This window comes from Bubalus bubalis, chromosome 4, assembly GCF_019923935.1.
Source record: "Bubalus bubalis isolate 160015118507 breed Murrah chromosome 4, NDDB_SH_1, whole genome shotgun sequence".
Taxonomy (NCBI): domain Eukaryota; kingdom Metazoa; phylum Chordata; class Mammalia; order Artiodactyla; family Bovidae; genus Bubalus; species Bubalus bubalis.
This window is the reverse complement of record NC_059160.1, coordinates 99,301,427-99,318,682: the sequence shown is the minus strand read 5'-3', so window position 1 is coordinate 99,318,682 and position 17,256 is coordinate 99,301,427. Positions and strand designations below refer to the sequence as shown.

Genomic DNA, 17,256 nt, shown 5'->3' with positions numbered 1-17,256 from the left:
GTAGAGTCCACTTAGGTTGTGAAAAAGGGGAGTTTTGGAGTCCATATTCTTTGATCTTTTAAATCATGAGGCAAGTAATTCTGACTTTGTACTATAATCTCTTTGGATGTAAACAACTTTCTACTTTAATATGGGCTTCCCTTGTGGCTCACCTAGTAAAGAATCTGCCTGCAATGTGGGAGACCTGGGTTCGATCCCTGGGTTGGAAAGATCCCCTGGAGAAGGAAAAGGCTACCCACTCCTGTATTCTGGCCTGGAGAATTCCATGGACTGTATAGTCCATGGGTTGCAAAGAGTCAGACATGACTGAGTGACTTTCACGCATACTTTCATATGGACTTCCCAGGTGGCTGAGTGTGAAAAATCTGCCTCCAATGCAGGAAATGCTAGTTCCATCTCTGGGTCAGGAAGATCCTCTGGAGAAAGAAATGGCAACCCACTTCAGTATTCTTGCCTGGAAAATTCCATAGATAGAGGATCCTGGCAGGCTATAGTCCATGGGATTTCAAAACAGTCAGACATATCTTAGCGACTAAACAACAACATACTTTAATATGCAAGGGACATTAATGTGTTCTTTTTAACTTTTCCTCCAAAACTTAATAGAGGTAGGGGAGCTATAGGCAAATCTGTATCCTCCATGTTTCTGAAATTGTCTTATTGGTATAATTACTCAGCATTTCACTTCATTGCAGAAGCTCTGATATTAAATAATGGGGCTTGATATAATTTGAGGTTAGAACATAGAACTGAGAGTGAAATTTCAATCTTTGAGATAAATTCACTGATGTTCTTGGACCTACTTCAAGATTTTGTGCAATCAAAATCTACAGAGCATATCTAAGAGTGCTGGTTGGCCTCGTGCAGGCCTCAAGGGCAGGCCTCAGGAATGTAGGAGCCACTGTCCTAAAAAATGGGCTGACTTCCTCTCTTGATGTGGAGAGCTATATTGAACTCAGTGGCCACGCCTAATGGCTTGTGAGGCCACCGTGTTGGGGATTAGGTCCATCCACTCCTCCTAAGGGAAGAAGAATGACCAGGGTGATTAGTGAGTAGGAAAAGGAGCTCAGCATGAGTGGCTATCTACTTTTTTAGAAGAAGTTGCCTGCTTGCCAGGAGCATGCGTTCTGTTTTGCCCCTTCATGCAGGCAATAAGGTTTACTGTATGCTGAGGCCTGTGGTTGACTAGCCTTGCCTGTGACTGATGACCTGGCCTATTTCTGAAGTTTTATATTAAAACCCTCACAGTTGCTTCACACCTAAGTCATATATTACAACTTAGCCTTTATCAGTAATAAGAGGGATTTTTTTGAACTCTATTTGTCTTAGTCTCATTTCTGTCTCTCAGTTGACCCTAAATTTAGGTAGGCCATGGCAGGAACATGTATAAGGTTCCTTAAAACCTAACACTATTGCCCAGAAAATTTCTATATTATATGTATCTCTATGTGTCATATATAGAATAGTATGCATTTTCAAATAATGTACTCAACCCCTGGCTTAATATTATGTTAACAACTCTTTTCTTTGCCTCACTGTCTTAATTTATATTTTATGTCATAATATAATACATAATTAATAATATATAATACAAGATGTGCTGTGCAGAATATAATAAATATACTTTATATATATATTTTTGTAAACTATTTTATGAGATAATATTATTGTATATAGCTCATGCTATGCTTAGTCGCTCAGTTGTGTCTTACTCTTTATGACCCCATTAACTGTAGCCCACCAGGCCCCTCTGTTCATGAGGATTCTCCAGGCAAGAATACTGGAGTGGGTTGCCATGCCCTCTTCCAGGGGATCTTCCCAACTCAGGGATCAAACCCAGGTCTTCCACACTGCAGGTGTGTTCTTTACCATCTGAGCCACCAGGGAAACCTATTGTATATAGCTTATATTAATCTGATTTTCTCTATAATTATATTTATCTATATATTTATACATCTATTTCTGTATTCATTATAGCATTTATGCATGTAACTAGACTTTCATACTATTCAAAAACAATAGTAGATAAACACAAGAGTAAAATAATTTATATCTAAGATTTTCTGTCAGGTCTGTGACTCATGACAGATTTGGAGACATAATTTCTTAGCACATCTATATATTTTGTGGCTGAACTCATAGAAACCTTATGTCCCCAAACTATAGATCTTGTTTATACTAAATTTTTTCACTTCCTTTATTGTGTTGAAGCTGTGTATTTCTAAGATGACTAGACTGAGAGCTACTGAGGGACAGGGAGGGACTTTGTCTGATTTATCTGCTTCTATCATGCAAAGATGAGCTCGATAAAGGACAGAAATGGTATGGACCTAACAGAAGCAGAAGATATTAAGAAGAGATGGCAAGAATACACAGAAGAACTGTACAAAAAAGATCTTCACGACCCAGATAATCATGATGGTGTGATCACTGACCTAGAGCCAGACATCCTGGCATGTGAAGTCAAGTGGGCCTTAGAAAGCATCACTATGAACAAAGCTAGTGGAGGTGATGGAATTCCAGTTGAGCTATTCCAAATCCTGAAAGATGATGCTATGAAAGTGCTGCACTCAATATGCCAGCAAATTTGGAAACCTCAGCAGTGGCCACAAGACTGGAAAAGGTCCGTTTTCATTCCAATCCCAAAAAAAGGCAATGCCAAAGAATGCTCAAACTACCACACAATTGCACTCATCTCACACACTAGTAAAGTAATGCTCAAAATTCTCCAAGCCAGGCTTCAGCAATATGTGAACCGTGAACTTCCTGATGTTCAAGCTGATTTTAGAAAAGGCAGAGGAACCAGAGATCAAATTGCCAACATCTGCTGGATCATGGAAAAAGCAAGAGAGTTCCAGAAAAACATCTATTTCTGCTTTATTGACTATGCCAAAGCCTTTGACTGTGTGATCACAATAAACTATGGAAAATTCTGAAGGAGATGGGAATACCAGACCACCTGATCTGCCTCTTGAGAAATTTGTATGCAGGTCAGGAAAAAACAGTTAAAACTGGACATGGAACACAGACTGGTTCCAAATAGGAAAAGGAGTACGTCAAGGCTGTATATTGTCACCCTGTTTATTTAACTTATATTCAGAGTACATCATGAGAAATGCTGGACTGGAAGAAACACAAGCTGGAATCAAGATTGCAGGGAGAAATATCAATAACCTCAGATATGCAGATGATACCACCCTTATGGCAGAAAGTGAAGAGGAACTCAAAAGCCTCTTGATGAAAGTGAAAGTGGAGAGTGAAGAAGTTGGCTTAAAGCTCAACATTCAGAAAACGAAGATCATGACATCTGGTCCCATCACTTCATGGGAAATAGATGGGGAAACAGTGTCAGACTTTATTTTTTGGGGCTCCAAAATCACTGCAGATGGTGACTGCAGCCATGAAATTAAAAGACGCTTACTCCTTGGAAGGAAAGTTATGACCAACCTAGATAGCATATTCAAAAGCAGAGACATTACTTTGCCAACAAAGGTCCGTCTAGTCAAGGCTATGGTTTTTCCAGTGGTCATGTATGGATGTGAGAGTTGGACTGTGAAGAAGGCTGAGCGCCGAAGAATTGATGCTTCTGAACTGTGGTGTTGGAGAAGACTCTTGAGAGTCCCTTGGACTGCAAGGAGATCCAACCAGTCCATTCTGAAGGAGATCAGCCCTGGGATTTCTTTGGAAGGAATGATGCTAAAGCTGAAACTCCAGTACTTTGGCCACCTCATGCGAAGAGTTGACTCATTGGAAAAGACTCTGATGCTGGGAGGGATTGGGGGCAGAAGGAGAAGGGGATGACAGAGGATGAGATGGCTGGATGGCATCACTGACTCGATGGAAGTGAGTCTGAGTGAACTCCGGGAGTTGGTGATGGACAGGGAGGTGTGGCATGCTGCGATTCATGGGGTCACAAAGAGTCAGACACAACTGAGCAATTGATCTGATCTGACCTGATCTGATTCCTGACTTTCAGCAAAAGATTTGTAAGTGGATACAAAGTGAACCCATGCCGGTAGAGTTAGTCTTCATTATAGCACAAAGCCTCTCCCTTCCATGAAGGCTTCTCTGATCACCAGTGCATAACCCTCTGTGGCTTTTGACTAATAACTGATTCCATGGTAAAGATAATATTCACTGAACTAAGTTAAATCATTGTTATTTAGTCTCTTAAGTCGTGTCCAACTCTTTGTGACCTCATGGACTGCAGTATGCCAGGCTTCCCTGTCCTTCCCTGTCTCCCAGAGTTTGTGTCGCTCATGTTTATTGAGTCGATGATGCTCTCCAACCATCTCATCCTCTGTCACCCACTTCTTCTCGTGCCCTCAATCTTTCCCAGCATCAGGGTCTTTCCAGTGAGTTGGCTCTTTGCATTTTTAAAGCTGCTACCTTCAAAAGTTAACTCTTTCAAAAATTCCCTTAAAAATTATTTTGAATTAAATCACATGTTCTGAAGATAATCTTTCCCATCAGGGTTTTTTCCAATGAGTCTGCTCTTCACATCAGGTGGCTAAAGTATTGAAGCTTCAGCTTCACCATCAGTCCTTCCAGTGAATATTAAGGACTGATTTCCTTTAGGACTGACTGGTTTGATCACCTTGTAGTCCAAGGGACTCTTAAGTCTTCTCCCAAGATATCTTAGGACTCAGAAGCTGAAACTCAGAGGGTTTTTATGACAGTCCAAGGCCACACAGTTGGTGTGACAGACTTGAGACTCACACATGAGGAGCCTGACTCCATAGCCCATGTCACTCAACTGTGAAAAACTGCCTCTCAAGGATGAATCAGATGTACACATGAGCAACACCCAAAGCTGGTGGTTTCTACCTCCATTCTTTGTAGTGTGCGTGGTGATGATTTAAGTGCCCAGGCAAAGCCAGATTGAGAAGCAAATGTCCTACTTGTTTATTTGCTTAGAGTCTGCAATCTGCCAGTCTATACCTAACCATGAACTCCGTTCCTCCAGCACATAGTATTTAAATTATAGGCCCATCTCCCTGTTTTGTTAAACTCTTCAAAATCCTGAATACTATTTGGATTTTTATTCAGCACCAAGTAAAACAGAACAGAATTTTAAATTTATCTTTCTCCCAAATTACCCCACCAGTCAATACTCAGTCTTGAAAGTGTTCTTTGTTGTCATCGTTATATCAGAATTTGGTTTCCAAATAGGCCCTGGGCCATTCATTCAGCCTGAGTTACTAAGAGTATTCCTGTGGGTTCCACATGCTGGCATGTAGGTGATGAAATTGGCTAAGTGTGATGAAATTCTGCGCTAAGCATAAGTCTGGTGCTCAAATTGATTTAAGTGATTTATATTAATTATCTAAAAGAATGTGACCATGAGCACAGGCAATGAAAGCTATATCTTATTTTCTACTTTATCTTGAAAATGTATGAGGAAGAAATATGTTTGGAAAAGATTGCTCAATCGCATGTGTTTTACAAAGCTGCTTTGAGTTCAGATGGATCATCTTTCCTGTCTCTTCCTTAAATACTTTGACAGCTAAGAGAGAAACATAGATAGTGTGCTAATTGTAATCACTAGAAAACTTTTTTCTGGTTCCTAATACTCAAATAACTTAATTTCAGAGAAAGTAAGCCTCAATATAGGGCACAGCTAAAAGAAGCAAAGAGGAAAGAGAAGGAATTGGAAAATAATTGAGGTTTTAGTGCCTGGGTCGCTCTGCTTTGGCATCAGAAGAATCTGGTTTAAATTTTACTCTGAAACTTCCTAGTTGAATAAGAACTCTGCTCCTCAGTTGTTCTTAAAAATAAGCCTTATTTCAAGGGCTAGTTTTGATAATTAACTTATATTTTGGTCTCATAAATAATATATAGTACAGATACAAACACAAACTGACCACTGGCAAATAATATCAGTGATCTTTTTCTCCTGATGAGCCTGAATGATTGTACATTTTTGTTGCTTCACTTTTTTAAGGTTTTCCAATAGCTTAAAATAAAAATCAAATGGTTTAATGCTGCTTTGGAAAGAAGCATATGGAAACTCAATCAGACAGCCATATTAAAGGATCATCAGCAAAATTCTTTCCTCTCATCCTCAGAGTATCTTTGATGAAAAGGGAGGGTAAAGAGAAAGATTAGCTTTTAATTTTTGCCATAGCCTGAAAAGAATATTTACTTCAGGCTGACTGACACTTTAACAAATTACTTCTTCCAATTTTATGTGCCAACCATATATTTGAAATTTTAAAATTTATATAAATTGGCCAAAGTAAGACATAATTCCAGATACAATATAAAGTATTGCATGCCTTTTTCACCAGAAGAAATAAATAGTAGAAATATTTCTAATTTAATTGTTTTTTGTTCAGAATATATAGAGATGAATTTTGAGACAAACTATCCTCTAGTATTAATGAAGTTGTACACCAATTCATTATACTTGTATAACCTAATTTTAAGATCTTTTTTATACGTCATTATCTAAAGTGGACATTGATTTCTGTAAGTAGTTTGCTTACCCATATTAGTTTGCTTCTACTTCAGCACTTTCAGGTATACAGGCCATCAACATATATTCTAAAAAATTTTTTTTGCATAATATCCTGTTAGGACAAGAGAAAAATCACTGCTCTATTGTTAATTGATACAACTGCCTTCACTGAGTTCTCTCCCATTCCTATAACTTCACTAAATTTAATTTTCATTCCCTTGACAAAGGTTATTGATAAATGCTATTTTTGAAGCTGAATATATTTATTTCAATGGCAGTTTTTTAAGGATAATTTTAAACAATCTGGCCATCTGTTCTTTCTGTGAAATTAAAAAAGAAAAAGGCCTTAATTTTAAGATCAATGGAGAGTAACAGCAAGAAAAGCGTTCCTCATTCAAGAAACTTGCTGCTACTGCTGCTGCTGCTAAGTCGCTTCAGTCGTGTCCAACTCTGTGCGACCCCATAGATGGTAGCCCACCAGGCTCCCCATCCCTGGGATTCTCCAGGCAAGAACAGTGGAGTGGGTTGCCATTTCTTTCTCCAATGAATGAAAGTGAAAAGTGAAAATGAAGTCGCTCAGTCATGTCCGACTCCTAGCGACCCCATGGACTGCAGCCTACCAGGCTCCTCCATCCACGGGATTCTCCAGGCAAGAGTACTGGAGTGGGGTGCTATCGCCTTCTCCAATTTAAGAAACTTACTCTTGGCCAATTATTACTGATGTTTTTTGTTAGTTATTAATGCTATTTCCTTATGAATGCATACTTTCTCTCATTCCAGTAGGTATATAAGGCAATTTTTAAAGCACATATAGTAATATTTCAGAAAAAAACCTCCTTGAAGAGATTAGGTTGACGGGAAGATAAAGGTGTGGGAAATAATACAAAGCCAGGGAAGAATGAGGCAAAAATTAAGATCTAGTTTTCTGAAAAAAAAAAAAAAAATGACAAACACATTTACAAGATGGATGGCCTAGAACATAAACAAATTTCTTAAAAATTGCAACCTGTTCTGACACTGAGGCCTGAGAGAAATTTTTCCTTCATGTCCTCATGAAAGAGCATCATGTGATGTCGTCGTAAATGTCCCCGACACCATCCTACAACAAATACGGTCAAGTGCTTCGTGGGACCACATGGTATATATCTCTGCTCTTTACTGAAGATATGGGACCAGTGCAGGCTCAGTGAAGTAGAAGTAATTATGCAAGACTAAATAATGTGATAGAGGTACGGAGAAGTCTAATTACCTGGAAGGAGCCAAGAAAATTTCCTGGAGGATTGGAAGTTCATACCTTTCAGCAGAACCTCAATAAATATTAATACAGCCACTGAGTATGTTTCTGAGCAAAATCATTTACTCATGGGCAAGACCAATGATATTTTAGACCTAAGAGAAATGGACAATCAATACTGCAAACACTGATCCTGAAAATGTGAACACCAAATACCTGCTCGGTCAAAAGCACAATCTCAACTTAAGCCATTCAAAGAATACAGAATTTTGAACTATTTAGATTTTTTCGTGAACCTTTTGAAAAATTAATGAAATGTTTCCTTGGACCCTACACACTCAGGTTATTCCTTATAGCTTAGATACATATACCTATTTGCAATTATTCTTAAGTAATCTTAAACCATTTTTTCCTAAAAAATTAGGTAACTGTCAGTTGTCTATAAAGTTCACTTCTAGTTCACCATATTCACCCATCAGATCAGATCAGATCAGTAGCTCAGTCGTGTCCGACTCTGCAACCCCATGAATCACACCACGCCAGGCCTCCCTGTCCATCACCAACTCCCGGAGTTCACTCAGACTCATGTCCATTGAGTCAGTGATGCCATCCAGCCATCCCATCCTCTGTCGTCCCCTTCTCCTCCCGCCCCCAGTCCCTCCCAGCATCAGAGTCTTTTCCAGTGAGTCAACTCTTCTCATGAGGTGGCCAAAGTACTGGAGTTTCAGCTTTAGCATCATTCCTTCCAAAAAAATCCCAGGGCTGATCACCTTCAGAATGGACTGGTTGGATCTCCTTGCAGTCCAAGGGACTCTCAAGAGTCTTCTCCAACACCACAGTTCAGAAGCATCAATTCTTCGGCGCTCAGCCTTCTTCACAGTCCAACTCTCACATCCATACATGACCACTGGAAAAACCATAGCCTTGACTAGACGGACCTTTGTTGGCAAAGTAATGTCTCTGCTTTTGAATATGCTATCTAGGTTGGTCATAACTTTCCTTCCAAGGAGTAAGCGTCTTTTAATTTCATGGCTGCAGTCACCATCTACAGTGATTTTGGAGCCCAGAAAAATAAAGTCTGACACTGTTTCTCCATCTATTTCCCATGAAGTGATGGGACCAGATGCCATGATCTTCGTTTTCTGAATTTTGAGCTTTAAGCCAACTTTTTCACTCTCCACTTTCACTTTCATCAAGAGGCTTTTGAGTTCCTCTTCACTTTCTGCCATAAGGGTGGTATCATCTGCATATCTGAGGTTATTGATATTTCTCCCTGCAATCTTGATTCCAGCTTGTGTTTCTTCCAGTCCAGCGTTTCTCATGATGTACTCTGAATATAAGTTAAATAAAAGGGTGACAATATACAGCCTTGACGTACTCCTTTTCCTATTTGGAACCAGTCTGTGTTCCATGTCCAGTTTTAACTGTTTTTTCCTGACCTGCATACAAATTTCTCAAGAGGCAGATCAGGTGGTCTGGTATTCCCATCTCTTTCAGAATTTTCCACAGTTTATTGTGATCCACACAGTCAAAGGCTTTGGCATAGTCAATAAAGCAGAAATAGATGTTTTTCTGGAACTCTCTTGCTTTTTCAATGATACAGCAGATGTTGGCAATTTGATCTCTGGTTCCTCTGCCTTTTCTAAAATCAGCTTGAACATCAGGAAGTTCACGGTTCACATACTGCTGAAGCCTGGCTTGGAGAATTTTGAGCATTACTTTACTAGCATGTGAGATGAGTGCAATTGTGCGGTAGTTTGAGCATTCTTTGGCATTGCCTTTCTTTGTTATTGGAATGAAAACTGACCTTTTCCAGTCCTGTGGCCACTGCTGAGTTTTCCAAATTTGCTGGCATATTGAGTGCAGCACTTTCACCCATAGAAGAATGTTTTTCTTTCTAAGAGTGCAGTATAAAATGCACGTGGCATTAAGTTCAGCCAAAACTGGTGCAAGTTAAAAGGACGATTACAAAATGGTAGAAAATGAAGGCAGGATAATATAATCTTTATTAGTTTGTTGGAAATTATATTCTGGTAAGAGAACATCAGGGACTTCCCTGGTGGCTCAGATGGTAAAAGCATCTTCCTACAATGCGTGAGACCTGGGTTTGATCCCTGGGTTGGGAAGACCCCCTGGAGAAGGAAATGGCAGCCCACTCCAGTATTGTTGCCTGGAAAATCCCATGGACAGAGGAGCCTGGCAGGCTGCAGTCCATGGGTCACAAAGAGTCGGACACGATTGAGCGACTTCACTTTCACTAAGACACTATCACTATGATTATATATTATGAATAACTGTAATCTTAGTCAAGCTACATAACTTCTCTTTGTCTCAACATTCTTATCTATTCGATGGGAATAATAATGGACTTCATTCTTTGGTTGGGAGAAATAAATGAGATAATACATGTGATATTCCTAGAATGATACTGACATGCAATAAGTGCTCAGAATTAAGCTATTATCCATCAAGAAGGAAAACATCTGCATTTCAGTCTTATGGCTTATAACCAGTTCCTACTCATATCATTACGGTAAAATGAAAGCTAGAGGTAAAAACTGCAGCAACTTTATATCAGCAAATTTATGCACAGGATAATTTAAAACATTGTGATGGAATTTGTCATTGTTGTTTATTTACTAAGTCGTGTCTGACTCATTTGTGACGCCATGAACTGTAACCTACCAGGCTCCTCTGTCCATGGGGTATCACAGGCAAAAATACTGGAGTGGGTTGCTCTTTCCTTCTCCAGGGGATCTTCCCAACCCAGGGATAGAACTTGCATCTCCTGCATTGGCAGGCGGATTCTTACTGCTGAGCCACCAGGGAAGCCCAGATGATGGAATTGCTGGGTCTAAAATATTTTTCTAACATATCCAGTGGATCCCAGATATTCTAGAGCTTCAGAAATCACGTAAGTCATCAGTCTGAAATATTAACTGCATATAATTTTCAAACCATTGGAAGAAATACTTTCCAACCACTGAGGAGGTAATGAATATACTACTACCAGTAAAAATTAATAAAGCTCTACTGAGATTCTAACCCTGGGAATCAAGGGTGGTTTGGCTAACTGACTAAATAAATCATTGGACGCATAAATGCAAGCCTTGCAGCCTTACAGTAATTCAAATGTGGCTTTCAGAAAAGCAGTTTAAATCACTACATATTTTATTAGTTTTCTGTTGCTGCATTGAAAATTGCTATCTGGGTCAGGAAGATCCCCTGGAGGAAGGGATGGCAACCCACTCCCGTGTTCTTGCCTGGAGAATCCCCATGGACAGAGGAGCCTGGCGGGCTACAGTCCATGGGGTTGCAAAGAGTTGGACATGGCTGAAGCGACTTAGCACACACACACACACACACACACACAGTAGTTTGAAACTATACTCATTTTTAAATTCATAGTTTCTGTGGATCAGAAGTTCAAGAATGGCCTGACTGGGTTCTCTGCTTAAGGTCCCACAAGGCCAAAATAGAGGTGATGACCAGGGCTATAACCTCATGTGGAACTTGAAGTTTCCTGTATATTTAGAAATGGGTTTCTTCTACCCCCATAAACTTGCTGGCTATCAACTTCTCCTCAGCATTTAGAGACTTCCTGCATTCCTGCTCCATACACCCATCTATCTTTAAAGCCAGAAACAGATCATTTCCCTTGCACTGAATTTCTCTCGTGACTCCAATTTTGTCCCAAACCTCAAGACACTGACTTAAAAGGGCTCATGAGTTTAGGTCAGGCTAAGAAAATCTCCCTTTTTAAATTTCAAGTATGCCATAGAACATAACCTATTACAGGAGTGATATCCCAATATATTCAAGATGTTAAGACTTGTAAAGAGCTTGGATGCCTCCAGGAATGGGCCACTTAGGGCACATCTTAGAATTCTGCCTACCACATATATCAAAGGCCTTAAGTAATAATCATACCAAGTTTAGACCAAAGGATCAACTATATTAGCATAAGTTGCCAAGTCTTAGATTTTATAAGAAAGAAGATTGGTTTTAAAAGCAGTTATCCTGTCATTTTACAATTTTAGAATATCAAGTTGTCTTTTGTACAGATCAAACAAATTCTATGCAGAACCACACTCTTGGCATCAAGGACAAAGGAAAAAACAACAACAACAACAACTCAAGAATCTGATTCCCTCATTCTCGATGTGCATCATTTACTCTGAACTTTTTCATCAACGAGACCCTGTATGGGTGTGTTATCAGTGTTCACTCAAAAAGTATCCCATAAGATCAAGAACATGTGGAAACACTGCCTTTAATTTATAAAGATGAGATATATAAGTTTATTTGACTTTTCAGAATATAAACTTCCCAGACTGCATCCAAGAAATTCATGCCATGTTAATAAGATTCTAGAATCCATTCACATGACTGGAACTATTGGCTGTATTTCATATTTTCTCTAGGGAATTATATGGTAGTTGTTTATAATGAAATTTATAGTAATAATTTGTGAAGATCTGAACTAAAGTTCTGAATTTTGTTCCTCATGTCACCTTACTTTATCATATTGATTTGTTTGTTTTTGGATTTTTGCCATAGCTGGTGGGTGAGTGGATTGGTTGATTGATTTTTGCTACTGGACCAATTTCATAAATATCTTTTTAAAATTATATATAGCCTATGTTTTCAAGTGTGTTATACTTTCATAGCAGAAGATATTAAGAAGAGGTGGCAAGAATACACAGAAGAACTATACAAAAAAGATTTTCATGACCCAGATAACCACTATGGTGTGATCACTCACCTAGAGCCAGAAATTCTGGAATGCAAAGTCAAGTGGGCCTTAGGAAGTGTATCTATGAACAAAGCTAGTGGAGGTGATGGAATTCCAGTTGAACTATTTCAAAAACTAAAACATGATGCTGTGAAAGTGCTGCACTCAATATGCCAGCAAATTTGGAAAACTCAGCAGTTACTACAGGACTGGAAAAGGTCAGTTTTCATTCCAATCCCAAAGAAAGGCAATGCCAAAGAATGCTCAAACTACCTCACAATTGCACTCATCTCATACGCTAGCAAAGTCATGCTCAAAATTCTCCAAGCCAGGTTTCAACAGTACATGAACCATGAACTTCCATGTGTTCAAGCTGGATTTAGAAAAGGCAGAGGAACCAGAGATCAAATTGCCAACATCTGCTGGATCATTGAAAAAGAAAGAGTTCCAGAAAAACATCTATTTCTGCTTTATTGACTATGCCAAAGCCTTTGACTGTGTGGATCACAACATACTGTGGAAAATTTTGAAAGAGATGGGAATACCAGACCACCTTACCTGCCTCCTGAGAAATCTGTATGCAGGTCAAGAAGCAACAGTTAGAATTGGACATGGAAGAACAGACTGATTCCAAATAGGGAAAGGAGTATGTCAAGGCTGTATATTGTCATCCTGCTTATTTAACTTGTATGCAGAGTACATCATGCAAAATGCCAGCCTGGATGAAGCACAAGCTTGAATCAAGATTGCCACCCTTATGGCAGAAAGCAAAGAAGAACTAGAGTGCCTCCTGATGAAGGTGAAAGAGGAGAGTGAAAAAATTGGCTTAAAAATCAACATTCAGAAAACTAAGATCATGGCATCCAGTCCCATCACTTCATGGCAAATAGATTGGGAAGCAATGGAAACAGTGACAGACTTTATTTTGGAGGGCTCTAAAATCACTTCAGATGGTGACTGCAGCCATGAAATTAAAAGACACTTGCTCCTTGGAAGAAAAGCTATGACCAACCTAGACAGCATATTAAAAAGCAGAGACATTACACTGTCAACAAAGGTCTGTCTAATCATAGCTATGGTTTTTCCAGAAGTCATGTATGGACGTGAGAGTTGGACTATAAAGAAAGCTGAGTGCCAAGGAACTGATGCTTTTGAACTGTGATGTTGGAGAAGACTCTTGAGAGTCTCTTGGACTGCAAGGAGATCCAACCAGTCTGTCCTAAAGGAAATCAGTCCTGAATATTCATTGGAAGGACTGATGCTGAAGCTGAAACTCCAATGCTTTGGCTACCTGATGCGAAGAATTGACTCACTGGAAAAGTCCCTCATGCTGGGAAAGATTGAAGGCGGGAAGAGAAGGAGACAACAAAGGAAGAGATGGTTGGATGACATCACCAACGTGATGGACATGAGTTTGAGTAAGCTCTGGGAGTTGGTGATGGGCAGGAAAGCCTGGTGTGCTATAGTCCATGGGTTTGCAAAGAGTCAGACATGACTGAGCAACTGAACTGAACTGATAGCACATTTATATCTATATTTCTATCTATACATATGTCTATATCTATCACCTACCTAAAACCAGTTTTCTGATGATGACTTCGCCACAAAGGGTTATTAAATCAGTGATGATTGGTATATTTTATTTAACTATGAGGTGTTGTCCATGACTCTCTGGAACCCTCTGCTGTTTAGGTTTCTGAGCTTTCATAGGCCATTATGAAAATTAGAAATGTTTGCCTGAAGTAAGGGCTAGAGAATGTAAGGATATAATGCCACCTATTCAGTACCTTACAGAAAGGTTCTTATTCTAGAATAAGCAAACACTGAGGAAAGGTTGTCTACTAAATCATCTCTATATGGATATATTGATTAGCTTAATTTTTTTGATGGCAGGAAGAACTTTAGACTTTCATGAGAATGTGTAGGGCCTCTTGGGCAACAAAAAAAAATCCTTACAGTGAGGAATAACTTAAAAGCAGTCTGCACATAAAGTTCACTTCCTTCACAGTTTTCCCAGGGCATTAAAAAATGTGAAAGTGTTACTCACTTCTGCGACCCCATGGACTGTAGCCCACCAGGTTTCTCTGTCCACGGAATTCTCCAAGCAAGAATACTAAAGTGGGTAACCATTTCCTTCTCCAGGGGATCATCTCAACCCAGAGATCGAACCCAGGTCTCCTGCATTGCAGGCAGATTTTTTTATCATCTGAGCCACAAGGAAGGCTTAGTCTCAAAAGGTGTTTTCCCTACTGTGCATCTGTTCTTCTGAAGTGAATAAATAGCCCCTTGAATCCAAATTCCTCAGCTCTACTTAAAATAGAGAATTCACTTATGGTACTCACCAATCCTATGAAATATCTTTTGGAAGAATGACAAATAAGTTTAAAATCTTTATTTTAGTAGATAACAACACAAACATGCACTGTGGTTTTAAAAAAAATTTTATGCAATATGGAAAAAGGAGAAGGGCAGATGAGTTAAGTGCTGCAAACTTTCTTCTAATGCTCTGCATTGATGCAATAGAGATATCGACATCACATCAATAGCAAGATAGATATTAATAACTATAAATTCTCCACAGAAGGCCCCCTTCGTGTAATAGAAGGCACACAGTGAAATGAATCAACAGTGAATATTAATAAATATTTAAAAAATCATAACCAAATGTTCAGAAGAAGTCTCCTGCTATCAAGCCTGAAATTTCACTAAAAAAAAGAAGAGAACGATAAAGAGACAGAGGGAAAATGAGAGAAAGACAGTAAAAGAACAGGGTAGGGGGAGAAGATATAAAACTATTGTACAGTGAAAATCTAACTGTATTTAACAAGGCAATAAAAAGAAAGATGAGAACATTTACTATCTTAAAAAGGATGTATCTAAGTCTCATACAATTTAAATACATGCTTTTGTTTAAATATTTCATGTCCCTATTTATCAAAAGTTATTCTAAGGAGATTTGCACTTGAATGACTGCCCCAAATATGTTCTGATTCTGTAAAGGTGATGTAATTTCCCTTTCGGTTTATTTGTACTTAATTAGTTTTTGTCAATGTTGTGTGTTCATTACACTCCAACATTTCAAGGTCTGCTTGTTTTCTGATTCAGAAAAATTAGTCTGTATCCTTTAGTTATATAAAAAGCCTACCATTTAATTAGGAACATGTCATATTAGATTTAGGTAATGGTCTGTAACCTTGCCAATGCCTACATTACTGCTGTGAGTGATCAGTCATTTAGGGAAGCGTATTTTCACTTGGAAAAAAGTAAAGTTTAAAACCATTGTCCATTTTTTGCATTCTTTTAGTTTTCTTCTATTACATTTTAATCTCTCACATCTTTTTTCTTCACTTCAAACTTTCCAAACTTCTTTATCATTATAGGTGTACTATTTGAATTCACCTTTCTCTCACTGATTGCCTCTTTCTCTGTTCTAACTTGATAGAAACTCTTATTTTTCAACTTTATGAGGAGATGTAAAGAAAATGAAATGAAGAATAAAAAAGAAAAGAGTCTTCCAATGTTAACCTCCATCACACTGAACATGTTCTGGAGAAGATGTTAATATGAAATTATTAAGTTGGAACATTTCAGTGTATGTTCTAAGTTGCTCAGTTGTGTCTAACTCTTTGCAACCCAATGAACTGCAGCCCACCAGGCTCCTCTGTCCGTGGGGTTTTCCAGGCAAGGATACTGGAGTGGGTTGCCATTTCCTCCTCCAGGGGATCTCCTGGAACCAGGCACCAAATCTGTGTCTCCTGCATCTCCTGCATTGGCAGGCAGTTCTTTACCACTGAATCACCTGGGAAGCCAGGACCATCTCTACTTCTAAGTAAACAAAAATCTATTTGAAGAGAAGAAACCCCAATAATCCCTTATATAATGCTTAAAAAATCTCAAGAGCTGGAGGAATCAGTTACCTCAGCTCGCCCCATTGGAATGTTCTCATGGCTGTACAGATGACCCAGGTCTTCTAAGGCGGCATCGTATGTCTCTGAGTCGTAGTTGATGGATTCTCGAGTCGGGGCAGTCACAGCAGCATCCAAGATGACAAGTCCCACAATGAGGCTTGCTAATGCTTTCATTTTTCAAACTTTCCTAATCATAAAACATTGGAACACATAAATATTTAATTGCTAACAACTTATGAATAGTTTGCACTAAATAGGAATGAAATATCACTGTCAATACTGAGAAACTCCAGCTGGTAGTTTTCTTTCAATGGATAATTTATAACATAACATGTGTAACTGTGTGGACTCTGAGGACTACCGCTGCCACGTATTCAAATTAATTCACAAACCTACACACATTTTTGCAGTAGATACTGTAATTACAATAAACTGATTTTATTTTACAAAGAAACATGGAGAAAAAGAGATGCAGAAAGACTGTGATAAACTTAGGTGGCTCAGATGGTAAAGAATCCACCTGCAATGCGGGAGACCTGGGTTTGATCCCTGGATGGGGAAGATCACCTGGAGAAGGGAACAGCTACCCACTCCAGTATTCTGGCCTGGAGAATGCATGGACTATATGGTCCATGGGATTCACAAACAGTTGGACACGACTGAGCGACTTTCACTTTATTCACAAAAGCCTTCACATTATCTAAGTTTCACCACTTACTAAGCATGAAGTTATTTCATCAGCTCTGGGATGCAGAGCTGATGATGATGATAATTACTATAACTGTCATACCATTTTAAAAATGAGGAAACCAAGACAGAGTTGGCTAGTAATACAACTAAGTCTGTTTCTTGTTCATTTAAGCCCAAGGCTTTTTCCAGACAAAATAATGAAGGCTTTTTTTTTTCCTTCTTTGTTGCC

The 17,256-nt window shown here is 38.9% G+C and overlaps 1 protein-coding gene across 1 annotated transcript in view; it reads right to left on the bottom strand.

Moving 5' to 3' along the window:
• Positions 1-16,517, bottom strand: part of EPYC (epiphycan) — a 41,262-nt gene extending 24,745 nt beyond the window's left edge. Inside the window, exon 1 of the mRNA XM_006062955.4 lies at positions 16,347-16,517. Within this exon, the coding sequence (XP_006063017.2) occupies positions 16,347-16,511 (165 nt within the window). The 5' untranslated portion in view covers positions 16,512-16,517. The remainder of the gene's footprint in view (positions 1-16,346) is intronic.
• Between the last annotated feature and the right edge of the window lie 739 nt (positions 16,518-17,256).